Here is a 15,606-nt window from a genome sequence, read left to right as displayed (position 1 = left end):
AATGAATTTAAGCTAAACTTTTTTTTGGTAACTTTTTTCAAAATTGAATTTAAGTAGATTATTATTTTTATGAATATTTTAATCTAAAAATATTTAGGTTTGATCATATTTGACTTCAATATATGTAAAATTTTAATATAGCCCCAAATTTTAGATTTTAACCCAAAACATATTTTAGATTCAAACCACTGAAAAAGAATTGTGTTAGTTTAAAACCTAAAGTTTCGTGAGCCAACCTTTTTAACCCTGCCTAAATTCTGAGTTAAATGTGTCCAAATTTTAAGTTTTAATCCTAAACTTATTTTGTTCAACCATTGGACAAGGATTGGGTTCCTTTTTAACCCAAGAATTAGAAATGCTTTTAAGATGGCTAAAGCAGTTTACACCCAAGAGGGAATCCCTTGTGCATAAACTAGAGTATTTAGACATAGATCGTCTGGTCAAAGAATAGAAGTCTTAACATAACGTGACATCTTGGTTTGGGTTTCATATTATGATGGAGCATCGCATCCCTTAGATGGGGAATATTTAGGATGGAGTGTTTTAAAAGCACACCAGATGCTCCTTCAAGAATCAAAGGTCTTGGCATTCAGACGACTAGGCAAAACACAAATGCACTTGATACGGCCAGACTATGTTTTTCCAATTTTCGGTTGAGAAAATGGGCAAAATTTGGCCAGTCAATTCCAAGTTACAACTAAGGAAACTATCATATCATATCCAACAAACCATATTCCGTGCACATAGCCCACATTGTCCTCCGTGATGAATCATATTCCACAGATTGGTGCCCACTGCCCAGTTCACAGCTATTGCATGGAAACTGGGTAGCTGCCTTCTTTCTCATCGCGAGATGAGCCCTTCATCGTGCTCCATGGAAGCAAGCAAGCAAGCACGAGTATCACTCAGAATAGATCACCGTCGCCTTCCCTTTTCTCTTGCGCTGATCTACAACTTCGAACGTTAACATAATAGAGAAAAGATAAAGTCGATGACCAGCATATCCTTGGTAAAACGAGGGGATGGCAGTAGTTCTTCCACAATGTAGGCACAAAGCAAATGGTATGAAGACCTCTTCAAAAATCTGTACCACCGGACTCAACATGTCGCGCTGAACACAAAACCAGCTGCAGATTGATAATTCATTCACCCAATCCATGTCCGTGACAATCAATTAATAAGGTAAATCAAACAACCATTACATATCTTCCTCCAATACAGCACAATGCATCAAGGAAACTATCATGAACCGGGAAAACATGAACAGTAAATGTTTGAATAAGGCTCCCATCCACAAATATATCTTCTGGGAACATGACACATTTAAATCAGATAAACCCAGTTTCCGCAGCAAAGGTTGAGTCTGTAAACATTTTTTCCATAACTAGGAATGTATACATGAGAAGACTCCAATGCAGAGTGAGAAAAATAAGAAGGTTCAGGCTGAGAAACATGAAAAATCAAACTCACATCTAATTCCATTTCAAGGAACATGACATGTAATTCACATCTTGCACTCGCATGTTCAAGCTGAGAAACAATTTAGGAACCGGAAACTGCTATGAACAATTCAACTTTGCAGGAAGCAATAAAACTGGGTACGGAACATGTATTTTCCATTGTACCAGGATCAACACATGCATCTTGCAGTGTTTTCATGTCAAGGCTAACTTCTGACAATATACTTAGCTGCTACACTTCCTACTTCAATGGTGGCTGATCTCCTAAACATATTCAAAACAAGCTGTTCCCCTACATATATACAAAACAAACCTCTTTTCAGGCATGCATCAGATGCAGCTAGTTCCAGTTTCTGAAGTGAAATTGCTATGAAACATTTTTCAAATACTACCAGAAAACAAAAATCAGAGTTTCTAGCAATTACTCCCAAGTCCTAAGTCTAGCATTGTCATGCAGAAGTCAACCGCACCGTCAACAAATGTTCCATAGTGAGACCAATATATCAAGATATCAATAGTCAAGACAACAATTGGATATATTCATGCAAAGAGAAAAATTTAGATATTATAATTGCAGTTCCTACCATTAGAAAACCAGATATCATCGTAAAGGGAGAAAATTAGATATTGTCATGTAATTCTCCATGATTTCTACAATGTTATACAGTCAGAAGGTCAAAAGTTAGCAGGGACAAAAATAAAGGGCAGTAGCTCAAGACACAAATCCTAAAATGGTTTCTTGTGCTTTAAATTATAAGCCGTGTAAACAAGCCAAGGAACAAAAAAAAAAATCAACATAAAAAGAAAGAAACATGAAGAAAATTTCAAGCAACAATAACACATTTACAGAGCAACTGCGAGGAGTCCGATCGGAGCAGCCACCAATCCCCCATTCCATTTGCAATCCATATAGATCTGTCTGTGATTCATACACTGCCGCCCGTTCACCAAAGAAAATTCAGTAAAAGCCCCAGTATGATGTGCTCAATCGAAGAACTTCCAATGCAATGCGCTCAGCGAAACAAAAGAATTTGCGTGAAATCTGATACCAAAATATTCAAGAACAAGTCCCATATCTATCCTTGACTTTTAGAAGCTGCCTTCTCTTGAAAACCAAGAACCCAATTACCCCAATCTGAAGAATAGAAGCGGTACCAACAAATAGCAGCCCAATCTTCTTCCCCGCGTTGTACTTGTGCCCTCGCTGGGGCGGCAGAGAATGTTCACGACGACCACTTTTAGGCTTCTGCCCCTTATATGGTGGGGGAGGAGGCCTCTTCGAATCATTATTGGAACTGATCTGATTTGGAGGCCGATCGGGTGGCAGGGGAGATTCTGATGGGGATGGCATGTTCGGAGATTCTGGAAGAGGCGGTGGGTTTGGAGGCGGGGTCGGAGATTCGGGAGGTGGCGGTGACAGGGTCGAAGATTGCGGAGGCGGTGGCGATGGTGGCGGTGGGAGTGGCGGTAGGGGTTGCGAAGATGGTGGCGGTGGGGGTTTCGAGACGGTTCCATTTTGAGATTGAGACTGGACGAGAAGAGTACAGTGGCTAATAGAAAACCACAAAACCACAAAGACTAAGCTTGAAAATGGCAGCTCCATCAAAACAACAACCACAGGACTCACACTCTCAAGGAAAATTAGGGCTTGGATTTTGTTTTCCAGAGAACTCTCGCATCTGGGTCTAACCCAAAATTCCAAATTTCCTTCTCATCGGCTCTGAATTCAAAGAACAAAAGAAAGGGAATACCTTACGGTTTCTGAATCTGAGCAGTTTTCGAATCAGTTTCCTCTTCCTTTCACAATTCGACCAAAAGGGTCAAATGGGTTCGGCCCCAAATGCTCGATTTCGTCCGCCTGGGGCCTGCCTCAGAAATCTGGGTTCCTGATAGATATGGCCCCCAGAGGTCTAGGGTTTTTTGGGGATGAACTCAATTGATCTTGTTCCAATCCGGATTGCGATTTAACCTTCAGCAGAATAAAAACTAATAGGTCAAATGGTGGATTGGTCGGAATTGCTTGATTGCAAGTTCAAATTAGTGGCAGAAAGGAGAAGGCTTTTGGGCAAAAGGAATCGTACGTGTTTGTGAGTTTGCTGTCGAGAATTGGAAGAATGAATCAAATGGGCAGTTGGAACGTATAGTGGGGGAAGAGTGGGCTCTTTTTTTTTTTTGTTATCTTCGCCACCTTCTCAGAAACAGAGAGGGACAGCGAAGGAGGAAGAGAGAGAGTCTACGCGGGCTTCAACGGTTGGGCTAATTTTGGTGAATGATTGCCTAGGAAGAATCTTTAAGCTGTTTTTCTCAGCGAGAGAGAAAGAGAGAGGACAGTGTCTGTGTGCGTAGCTTTGTGACTTGTCCAATGGTGTGCTATCGTGAAGTTGGCGAGAAGAAAAATAATTTCACAGAGGAAGGAGGTTTCTCTTCCTTTTTAATTTCTCTCTTCTTCCTTCCATTTTAATTGAACGGTTACGATTTAATTACGTTAATATTTTATATTAATTTTTTTATAAAGATAATAAAACAAAAAAATATGCGAGAGGAGGAGAGAAAAGAGAATGAAAATAAAAAGGAAGAGAATCCTACTCCTTAAAAGAGACCTATGCAAAACTTACCAGTGTCACTTTGACTTACCCAATTAAGATGTGTGTAATCAAACTCAGATTTGAGAGAATTTTAAAGGATTTTAGAATCTATTCAAATCTAGGTATAGTCAATTAAAAAATTTTAAAATCCATCCAAATCTAAGTGTATTCAAAAAATTAAGATTTTGAAGGATTTTCATTAAGTTGTGGATTTTATGAGATTTGAGAGCAAGAAGTATATATAACCAAAACTAAAAAGAATTCAACCTCACCCCCTAAGATTTCAAATCCTTTTCCATCTGGGCAGTCTTCAAATCTCTATCAACCCTAGCCACACACAGGTAACCACCATATACTTTGGTGGAATCTCACCCCCTAAGATTTCAAATCCTTTTCCATCTGGGCAGTCCTCAAATCTCTACCAACCCCAGCCACACACATGTACCACATCGTACGTCTGTGGCAAAAGGGCAGTCAGTGGTGTAGTGTTCTAAAGCTCACCAAAGTTATGTTGATCTATCAATTGAGAAAAAGATGGAGTCATGGTTGTGTGAAAGAGGACCCAAAAAAGAAGGGGATAAAGTGGCTATCGAGTAAAATAGGGCAAGGGGATAGATTTTTCCCTTTTTTTTTTTTTTTTCAATATTAGATAGATGTGAATGGAGTGTATGAATGATGGAGAATGGGGTCTAAGGCTTGCGGCAAGGGTTTTCTGAATAGCATAAAGGGTTCATACGAATTTGTGGCTGAAAATGTGAATATATAGTTTGGCCAACCCTAGGGTTAATTAGATTAGGGTTACAACTTAGTAGATTTTATGAATTAGGGCCCTAGGGTTCGGCACAAGTAACTTAAATCCACTTAGGAGAGTGTTTGGCCCAATTAATTTCATAAAAGGATTTGTGTAACCCAAATCCACAAGGAATGAGGCCTAATAAATCAGAATCCATAAGGGAAAAGGTTTAGGAAATTCGTCCAAAATTGGGCCTTCTAGAAACTAGGTGTTTTGTGGCTGATTTTGGGTTTTCTAGAAGAGATAAAAGGGGGAAGGGTGCGGCACCCTTTTAGGGTCAGAGAAGGCTTCTAGAAATCATGTTTTTAGGTCCACTTGCAGCTAGGATTAAGGTGGAACAAGATTAGGTTAGGATAAGATAGAATAAGGTTTGGATAAGATAAGGTTGTTAGGATAAGTTTCCATATTTCTTGCTATTTCCTTATCTTCTTTGTCTTAAACTTTCATTTTCTGATTTGTATCATGTTCCTAGCCTCTTTTGACTTCAAATTCATCCATCCACCTTGCTCCATATACAAGCTATCCATTTAGTGCCCAAAACTGCTCCAAAATGCACCAAAATGCACTTTCTTGGTACTTTAACCCTTTGGCCCTACAAACACACGAAAGTGACTTGAAATACTACATTAACTAAGAAATAACAACACAAATGCACAAAAACAAGCTAACTAAGTTGCATAAATATGCTCCTATCAAATTCCCCCACACTTGGCTTTTGCTAGTCCTCGAGCAAAACAAACAAACAAAAGAACAAAACAAACAATCTAAACCTTCCAACGTTTGCCTCAGGGACTTCCAATAAAACATAACATGTCAAAGATCACCACTCTCATAGATTTAGGCAATCCTTACCCTTGAACATACTTAATCATAGTCACCATTCACTAGCTCACATTTAATCAATTAAAACAACATTTTGAATGTAGTAACATGCCTTAGAGAATTCCCTCAATTCCTCACCGGATATACTCTCTATTTTCACTCAGATTTTCTGACTACACTCCCTACACTAGGTATATGTGAGAAGATTGATGTAAACATGTACACGTGCCACTTGCATATGTTTTAAACGAAGGAAGCACTTTTTGGAATTATTAATGCATGTATATATATATGATCTCATGAATAGAATGTCACTACTTAGATGCGACCACCAAAATCTACAAACTAGATTTATTCAAATTCTTTAAAATCCATATGAATTTTGTAGGAGTCTTAAACCCTCCTAGATCCTATCAAATCTATCATTTTTAAAATTCTTTAAAATCTTAGTTTGACTACAACCCCCCTAAAAGTTTATAACTTGAGAGCTGAGACCTCTTTAGACCAAATTTATAAATTGAGAATGCTTGGCCAACTTCAATAATTGGAGTTAAAATTTTAATTTTAATCTGAAAAATTTTAGTTTGGCCGAAAAAAAGTTTTGCTCCTTCAATGATTTTAACTTAAAATTAGCCCAAAAATATTAAATATAATTTTGTGTGGATATCTTAATTTCTTTTTAAGAACATCTTAATTTATAAATATGAAGATTCCGTTAAATAATATAAAAATAATTAAATATGCTTCAATTTGTAGTGAAATTTGATTAAAATAATTATTTTATTATTATTTAGTCCTTGGATTTAATTTTGGTTAGATTTTTTTTTACTGTTAGATTTAATCATATTTGATATCAACCGCTGAAATTAATGTATTTATAAACTATATTTTAGATTAAAAAAAAGTGTGAATCTAGACTGTTAAATCAACCAGCGGTACAATCTCTACAACCATTAGATTACAAAATAGTCGTTGGATGGGATAAGGTGGTAGACAAAGCTATCAGTGATGGATTGCACCCCCTGCAACTTTGCCGCATGCAAGAAAGCAAAGCGATGTGGTTTCAGCTTTCGTGCACATTCATGCTCATCATGGTGGGCCCGCCGCTAACCTGGCTTATTTTGTTGGATAAATCTACCCAAATTTTAAGTTTTATCTCAATCTCAAATTTTAGATTATTGAAGGAGATTCGGTGGATTTAAAACCTAAAATTTAGTTTATAAGTTTTAACTCAACCATTGGAGTTGGTCTTTTAACTTTAATTTTATATGTAATGCCTACAATCTTATCATACACACACACACACACACAGGCCTTTAAGGGTAGGGATCCCCATTTTTCAAAAAAAATAAGGACATCCTCTTGACCATTAAACTTGACTTTAATGAAATTTTGTGGCTGAGATTAAATCACAGGCCACATAATCTTAACCACAAGATTTTATTAAAACCAAATCTAAATGGCAAGAGGATGTCCCCATTTTTTTTTTTTTTTGAAAAATAGGATCTCTTCCCTTAAAGGCTTCCTATGTGTGTGTGTGCGCGCGCGCGCGCGCGTGTGTGTGTGTAGCACAATTAAACTAAGGGCAATGATGATCATAATTGAATGAATTGTTAATTGAATAATTGGAAACTTGATGTGGAGGATAACCAGGATTAAATATGTCATGGAACCAATTGTTATAAATGAATAAAAAGAATTGAACAAATGATTGATCTGTATTTACCTAGAATTTGAGCTATTCGATGAATTGACTATGAGTAAGAATTTTATGCCATCCAAAATTAGTTGTTATGAAAATATTCATAATGAAAACAATGAATTCAAAATAATGATGCAATTATAATTTGAAAATAAATTTTATTGCAAAATTTACACTGAAACTTACAATTAATTTACTGACGATTGACTCAGCAAATAAGAAATTGACTGGTGAAAAGGATATTGGTGCACCCAAGCATCCTTGACATTTGAAAATTAAAAGTATTTACAATTTTGATTTCTTTGGGTATAGTATGAACTTAAAGAAATTTTTGACTGAGAAAATGAAAAATTTAACTTGGTTTCTTCTTCTCTGGAGACATCTTCTTAAAGACTTGAAAGAGAGACTTAGATGATTGATTGCTTTACTGTGGAAGCACGGGATGGATGGTGACTTGCTTTTACTGTTGATGAATAGTGGTCTTTGTTGGAATAATTGCTACTTTTACTAAAGGAAGGAAAATGGAGGGGGGATTGTTGAGAGTTATCATAGAATGGGTACCTCGATTTAATATTTGTACATGTTATTTATTGTTATATATATTGAGAGTTTGTATTTTATATATGCAATTGCTTGTGAAATTAGAAATTTTAATTGGTAAAGTTACTACTCTAAGTTGTGACAACCCGTCCCTAATTCTATGATTTTATAAATTTTAAAAATGTGAATTGACAAAAATACCTCTAGAGGTAAGGATTTTGACTTCTGTTGACCATTGTTTAGAGAGACGTATGACTCATTCTTTTAGCGTATTTGCATAGTACGCGACGATACGAACACGTAAACACAAGCAGAATCGAATTTGGTGTTACGACAAAAAATTTACGAAACTTCAAACATGAAATACGTTTTAGTAATTTCGCATTTACAGAAGATAATTTTTATTCCTGTTTTGATTTTTTTTTGTTTTTTGGTTTGGGCTATGCGCCATGTGGGGCCCACGCCCCATTCCTTCCATCTCTCCCGTGTCTTCTTTTTTGTCTTCCTCTTTTTTCCCTCATTTTCTCTCTTTCAACTCTCATTCTTAAACTCTCTTTTCTCTGTGAACCACAGGGAAGCTAGGACGAAACCACACCATCACAAATGCTCTTCCTCCTCCAATACTTCTCCTTCTTGGACAACTCTTCATGCCATATGTTCTTACAATGAAACCCTCGGTTTCACTAATGTCACTGACAAACCATCACTACAATAGCAACCTAGATGATGACACCACCATCTATGGGTCTTCACCTTCCTCCCTTATCTTCTACTTTCCCCGAGTCTAAGAACCACCACCAGTGCTTATTGTCCAGCGAACCCGCAGCAATTCCACCACGGTGAGCCTTGGGACTACCCCCAACCTCAAACCTTTCTTATTTTGAACCCCTAATAATGTTTTTAACCTTAAAATAACGATTGGGGGTGATTTAGTGTAGAAAACAAGTCGAGGAAGATTTCCCCAGATTTTTGGAAGGAACCAACCGTGGTTGTCAAACCACTTTCAGAACACTTTTCTGGCGAACTCCGAACATGACACAGCCTCAAATGGGTATAGATCTATTCTCCACATTTCTAGCTTTACTCTAGTTTTTAAATCACTGAAAATGACTGAGAATTGAGCTCATTAGGAACTCTGGAAATTGGACCAAAAACCTGCAAAACTACATGAACTTGCGAGAAAGATGAGTACAGTCGTACTTGTAGGCGCGTTGATGCATGAGGGTGGTCAGCGTGTGCTGCGAGTGGCTGCCAGTGCAACCACCTTATGGCAGCGCTTGGCGGCGAATGAAAGAGCCTGAGGTCCCTCCTTAAGTGTCTCGATATGCCGAATCTGAATCCGCCGTCCGTTTTTCGAAATTCGACAGTTTTAAAATAATTCCTTTATTAGCCATACTTTGTACGAAAACACGTTTTTATGTTAGTACGTTACATATTTATGTAAATGGTTTTGTTTCTAGGTGAAATGCATCGCAAGGATCTTCGATGCTCACAAAGTGGGTTCGACCCGATGACATGATTTGTGAGTGGGTCGTTTCTTTGATATATACATATATTTGCTTCTTTTCATATATACATCTAATAATGAATTTTCTATGTGATTGTCGTAATTAAATTAACGTTTATAGGAAATGACGTAACGATAAGAATTAGGAAACCATTATAAATCATATGGGATGCCTTAATTAGATTTACGGCTATGAATAATTTTATGTTGACTAGAATTATCAAATCATTGTGGCATGATTATATTTATATTATCTGCTCATTATTTGCTGCACCAATGTTTGTACTCACCCGGGCCAAGGCCAGTATTTCACGTGTGTGTTCGCATCGAACCATACGCTCACTTTGGATCCATTGTAGCCTTGAAGGTGCCAGTCCTGTCCTAAATTGCTATAGGCAATTAGGACTTGTATGTGATGCGTATAGCACCAGTCTTCACGTGATTGTAGTACTAGAGGTATATCATTGTTACACCCAATCATGTTCATGTCAGAATATCTTTGCATGAACTTGTGTGTTAGTATGTGTTGATGAGCACTTGATATGATATGTTTGCTTATGCGAGATTATGTGATTACAGACGTCATGTGTTTACTTATGAAATATTGTGCCGTATTGAATTCTTGAGATATTGCATGTTACAATAAGTTTTTTCTTACTATACGTAGTATGTATATTTTGGAAACTATATTTGTTTTACATTGAGGCGTTATTATGTTTGCGAAATTTTTTTTACAAAGCCTTATTTTCAGGCTCACTCACCCTTGTTTTTCACCCCTCCAAGTTTTAATGGTTGAGCTTTCGAATTGACCAAGATTCCTGGCAAAGCTTGGTATAGGTGGTTACCTTCGATGGTATAATTCTTATCCTATCTTACTATACTTTACTTATGCTCTGACATCACATGTGAAATGCGTTCATTCCTACTCACAAGCGCACTCTTATATTTAGGCACTTTTAGGTTTAAATTTATTCACATTTTCCACATCACTACACTTTATGACTTCGTCACTCTCCTGGTATCGGCTAGTACAACTCGATTTGGAGTTCAGGTAGACATTCTAGGTCAGGGTGTGTCAAAGCAATATCAAAAGACCCCTTTTGTTACACCTCTTTATCAAAAGACCCCTTTTGTTACACCTCTTTAAGAGGGTCAAGACTAATTGAGACTATAATCTCATGTTTCGTGCATCAAGGAATTAAGATAAATGAGACTAAATAGGACTCGTCTAAACTATACGGCTCCTTAAGTGTTATTTAACAGAGAGCTTTTATTCAATACTAGTTAGGATTGTTGTCACTCCCTTCTTGTCTTCCCCAAACCCATCTCAATATACTAGTTAGGATTATTGACAAAAAAAAAAAACAATTAAATAAATAAAAGAATCAATAGAGAAACAGGTGAAGAAGGAGAAAATTGGTTTTTGGTTTAGGCAAAAGTAATTAAAAATAGCAAGCATTTGTTGGGTCTTAAAATATATTTTTGTTTGTGGCTTAGTTTGGCACTATCCCAACAACTTCACACAAGTCTTATATCACTTAGCGCAAAACAAATTCTGCTTAACTCGCAAAACTAGTATAGTTCAAGACAATTCGTTATTGTAACGGGGCTGAGAGGAAATACCTCACCAAGAAAAATCTTAAACAAAATCTTCTTTTAAACCAGTCTTGAATCATTTGCAACCTATTAGAAGTGTCGTGATGTTTAGGCTCCGAGTATGTTTTAGGCCAAGGAAAGTTTATATTTATGTGTGTTTAATGGACATAAGAGATTGAAGAGATCAAATAACTTAGAAATATGAGTAGGAGAGGGAATCAGATCAACTAGCCCACCTAATTAATCAAATTTCTAATTTGTAGATATATAATTATGAATTTTAAAGAGAAACTCACGTTTTTTTTATAATTCCTATCTCATTCGAAATCTATTTCTTTTTTTTTCTAGTATGTGCGCTTGGCATCGCTTGTCTTGTCAGATCATATGTAGCTTCTAATATAAGAGTTGGGGAAGGAACCCAAGTAGGATCTCATATGAATAGGAGCTCATATCTTATGTTCACGGGTTCTTAATGTGTGACTCAACAACAACTTGATTTGTTAACGTATTTGCACAAAATTCATTATTTTCTTATCGTTTTAGATTAAAAAATAGACCGTGTAAGAAATTGTGAAGTGTAAAAACCATGTTGGTCTCCCAAGTGCTCCTTTCCAATTGCTTCCTTTTCATCGGCCATTGTGGGGCACTGTATAATTTGACTAGTAGTCTTGAAGTTTCCTTTTTCTATTTCGTTGTGTTTATTACTATTTTATTTTTTACCCTATTTTTCTTTTGTTCTCTGTTAGTGAACGTGTACGTACTTGTGACATGTTTACTTACCATAAATTATACGCAAAATATGAGTATAACTCATTATCCTGACATATCTTGAGTTTATTAACACACAAAAAATAGAAAGAAAAAAATAAGTAAATTGCATAGTGAAATTAGTTAGGCAATACCCAATTCAAACCAGAAATCATTACAAAGGGGATTGTTTATGAATTTGGATCTTTTTTGTGAGGATTTTGGGAATCAGTAAATCAAATTTGTTCATCGTATATCGTGCGATCAGAAATCATTTTAAATATTTTTATTTAAAATTAAATACAAACAGTACCTAACAAAAACTGACCGCACATTGTACGATGAACAAATACGATTTACAGATCTCCAAGATCCTCACCAAAAGGATCCGAAGAGGATCCTATTGGATTGTTTATGTCATGTATGAATAACTAGGTATTACTCTCATACCTTAAAAAAAGTAAGCATTCATTTAGAGTGAGAGAAGCCAAAAATGAGAATGATACAACGCTGTTTACGTGTGTGATAAACAACATTTCTTGGTGATCTCATACCTAGTTGCTCAAATATGAGTATGACATAACTATTTCTCAGGTACATTTAACTTACTTTTTCATTTTCTATGCTAGTAAACGCAATTATATATATGAGAAATGCAAATAACATCCTTGTCAAGTATCGAAGACCTCATATTTACAAGCAGAATGAAATGTCAACCACCATATTGCTAATTGCAATACGCATTTATATTTTTTAATTAAAAAGCTTTTACCCCTAATCCCCTGGGGGATAATTGGTCGCCGGCCTGCAAGTATGAAATGTCATGCTTAAGACAAATTAGATCAGTTTTTTAAGTGATCTATTTCTCAGTGATCTGGATCTTTAAAAAAATATAACCTAATTGTATTATATTCTTCACACCAGCACCAGCAGATTGACAATCTGATTCCTCACATATATATAAAAATTAAAATAAATAGATCACACATTGTTTACATTATTTAATTATCTTTCCTATCCACCATTTCTTAATCATGTTCTCATCACCAAATTCAATGGGTGGTACAGCCAGTGAAGCCACGGAGAAAAAGTCATCTCCACTTTCAATTAATTTTTCTTCGTATCCGACTCTGTATTGGCGTACCATTTGCCTCAAACGTCAAAAGTACATTGTTATCTCATACGGTATTCGAGCTACATGAAAAAGAGAGATTAATATGTTATCAATACATTATGGGATCCCTCCGATATTCAATAAAAGTAGAAATTTGATAAAGAAATCTGTATTAAAAGAGGTAGAAATTCTGTGGAATCCAAAGCGCTGCCTGGCAATCTGGTGGCCTGGCTTAAAAGACAGTTTAGCAAGCTCCTTCCTAATCATGGAACCCACAAATTATCTTCTTAAAGAATGTTAATATCGTATCAAAATCTTTGTATAAATTAAATGAAATTATGGAACAAAATAGGGAGAGAAAATCCTCATCATGCTAATTAAAATATGTATTGCAAAGTGAATTTTAATTGAATCCTCCAGCTGGATCCAGGAGCATAAGTATGCTTTAGAAAGGGTATAAACACCTTGTGAATTTTATCAAAAGTTTATGGCTTTGCATGCAAGAAAGAAATCTAATTGAACAAAAATCAGGAAATTTTGTTTGTGCCCTTGTTCTAGACTTCTAGTGAGCCTTTTGTTGGGCTTGGTTTGATGTTTGATGTGTTTCAATTGCGTGGGGAGCTGTTGGGTTGGGCTTAACATGCAACCCAAAGGCCAACCTTTTGGGCTCTGACATATGGGTTTCTGGAGCCCAACACAATTTCCATTGGACTGTGGATCAAATGAAAGGAAAATCTAGAAGACAGAGAGTGATTAAAAATCTAACCACTGTACCACAATAATAATGAGATTCATTTTCTTCGTTAAACAATAACTAAAGAGTAAATGCCACGTACAATCAACATCTAAAGAAATACATTTGTTAATTAATATTGACGTGTACACATTACTATATATTATTTGTTACGTCAGATGATACACTGATATGGTACAAAAATCTAATACCCTAACATTTTCTATAATTAAAACTTTGTGTTGAAGAAAAATAACCTTTTTTTTAATTACTCCGACTGTCATTGCACTACATGCGAGGATTTTTGTTTTATTTCAGTATTTCGATTTTACTTGGTGTTTGTCAATGTTGACGCATAAAATTGAATCAAAATATATATTAAATTTGAGTATATTCAACAGGAAATTAGATTTAAGCCCTCAACTTCTATATTTATTGGTTAAATATTTTTGGTTTTTAACTTTTAATTAAAGCGCTCTATATTTTGGTTGAAGTTCTTTCATCTTTTCCATTTTATTTTTTTTTAATTTTCATCTCAACATTTTATATAGAATTTAAAGAAATAAGAGTTTTTTTCTTATTGAAATTGACACCTAGGATCCGTAAATTCATGAAAATTGAAAATAGATTTGAATTTTCTAATAGGTAATTGCATAAGCGTGAACTAAGAGTCTCTCTTTTTAGTTTAAAGTTTGATTGTTAAGAATTGACAGAATATGATTTTAGAACAAATTTTTAATGAAAAATTAAATTCTGTTGAGGATTATACATAATATATATACCATTAGCATTGTTCGTATCAAAATTAAAATAACACAACATATTAGTAACTTGGTACAACCAAAATAAGAATTACATAACATACCAAAATACTAATACATACCCAAATTATGATAACATAACGTACCAATAATGTACCAAACTATTGGTACGTTATATATAATATACATATAAGAGTCACTTGATTAAGAGGATGTTGTAGGATCAGAAGGGTTTGGCACCGTTTATAGAATGGCCATGAATAATTGTAGAATTTTTGCTTTTTGAAAAATTAACAGAAATTGGGAAGGAAGTGATAATTATACATGTTTTAATTAGAAAATTCAAATTTGAAGCGTCTATATCAAAATGCCTTTATTTTCAAGTTCAATTTGGAATATACTTGGAGAGACATGGACCTAAAATCTTACAGAACTTGAAGTTGTTTTGCAAAGACCTTTGGCCTTAGTATAATATGTACACTTAGGAGGGTCAAGTTTCTTTCTTTCTCTATAAGCAGTTGGTCAATGTCCTTGGCATCTTTTTGGGATCGTTTTCTCTTCTTTGTAGGATTCTGGACTTGATGTATTATTTGCACTCACTCAACCGGCGTAGATGGAAATTGGTATCAATATTCACTAACTGCGTAAATAATAAAAGATTTTTTTATGTATTCTTTGAGCTGCATTCTTAATGATCATAAAATGAAAAACATAGAGTGCGAGAAGAACCAACATTTCATTATTTTTACTGCCTACAACGTACAACAATCGTTTTAGTAAATTACTTTGTAATTTGTATGATTAAGATTCGGATTAATAGATAAAATCTGTTGGATGGATTGGATGTTACTACTGACACACCCCGACCGAGGTAGGAGCATGCTGGCCGTCACACAAAGGCGACGTAGCCATGTGCACGTGCGGAAGCTAATAGAGTAGTAATATAAAAGTACGAGTAAATAAAAACTAGCATTCAAGTACTAGGATAAGTGCTAGTTAGTGCGATACAAAATCAGAGCAGGTCTATAGCAGTCCGAATAAAATAACAACCGTAGTACGCCCGAAGGCGAACCTACAAGGTAGAGTGTCTGTCAGAACGCCGAAAAGCTCGCAAGGGAAACCACCGCAACGGCTAAGCAACTAGAACCTGGAGGGGCGCAAAACAAAAGCGTGAGTGGGCAAAAACAAAGCTCTTTGAAAACCATTAAATAAAACACAATCTAACCCCTCGCCGTAAAACCTGTAT

General features: G+C 35.6%; 1 protein-coding gene across 1 annotated transcript; it reads right to left on the bottom strand.

Moving 5' to 3' along the window:
• Positions 1-2,061: 2,061 nt before the first annotated feature.
• Positions 2,062-3,088, bottom strand: LOC103961567 (leucine-rich repeat extensin-like protein 3). The gene has a single exon (XM_018650963.2). The coding sequence runs from the start codon at positions 3,061-3,063 to the stop codon at positions 2,518-2,520; it is 546 nt and encodes a 181-aa protein (XP_018506479.2). The 5' UTR covers positions 3,064-3,088; the 3' UTR covers positions 2,062-2,517.
• Positions 3,089-15,606: the final 12,518 nt, after the last annotated feature.

Source organism: the organism of the source record quoted next, unplaced genomic scaffold (assembly GCF_019419815.1).
Source record: "Pyrus x bretschneideri cultivar Hongxiangsu unplaced genomic scaffold, Pyrus_bretschneideri_v1 Contig26, whole genome shotgun sequence".
Classification (NCBI taxonomy): domain Eukaryota; kingdom Viridiplantae; phylum Streptophyta; class Magnoliopsida; order Rosales; family Rosaceae; genus Pyrus; species Pyrus x bretschneideri.
The sequence above is the reverse complement of the archived record's forward strand: the minus strand, read 5'-3'. Positions and strand labels throughout refer to the sequence as shown.

What these genes read in the sequence shown, in the direction of transcription:
- LOC103961567 (XM_018650963.2), bottom strand. Translation starts at nt 3,063, where the DNA reads ATGGAGCTGCCATTTTCAAGCTTAGTCTTTGTGGTTTTGTGGTTTTCT.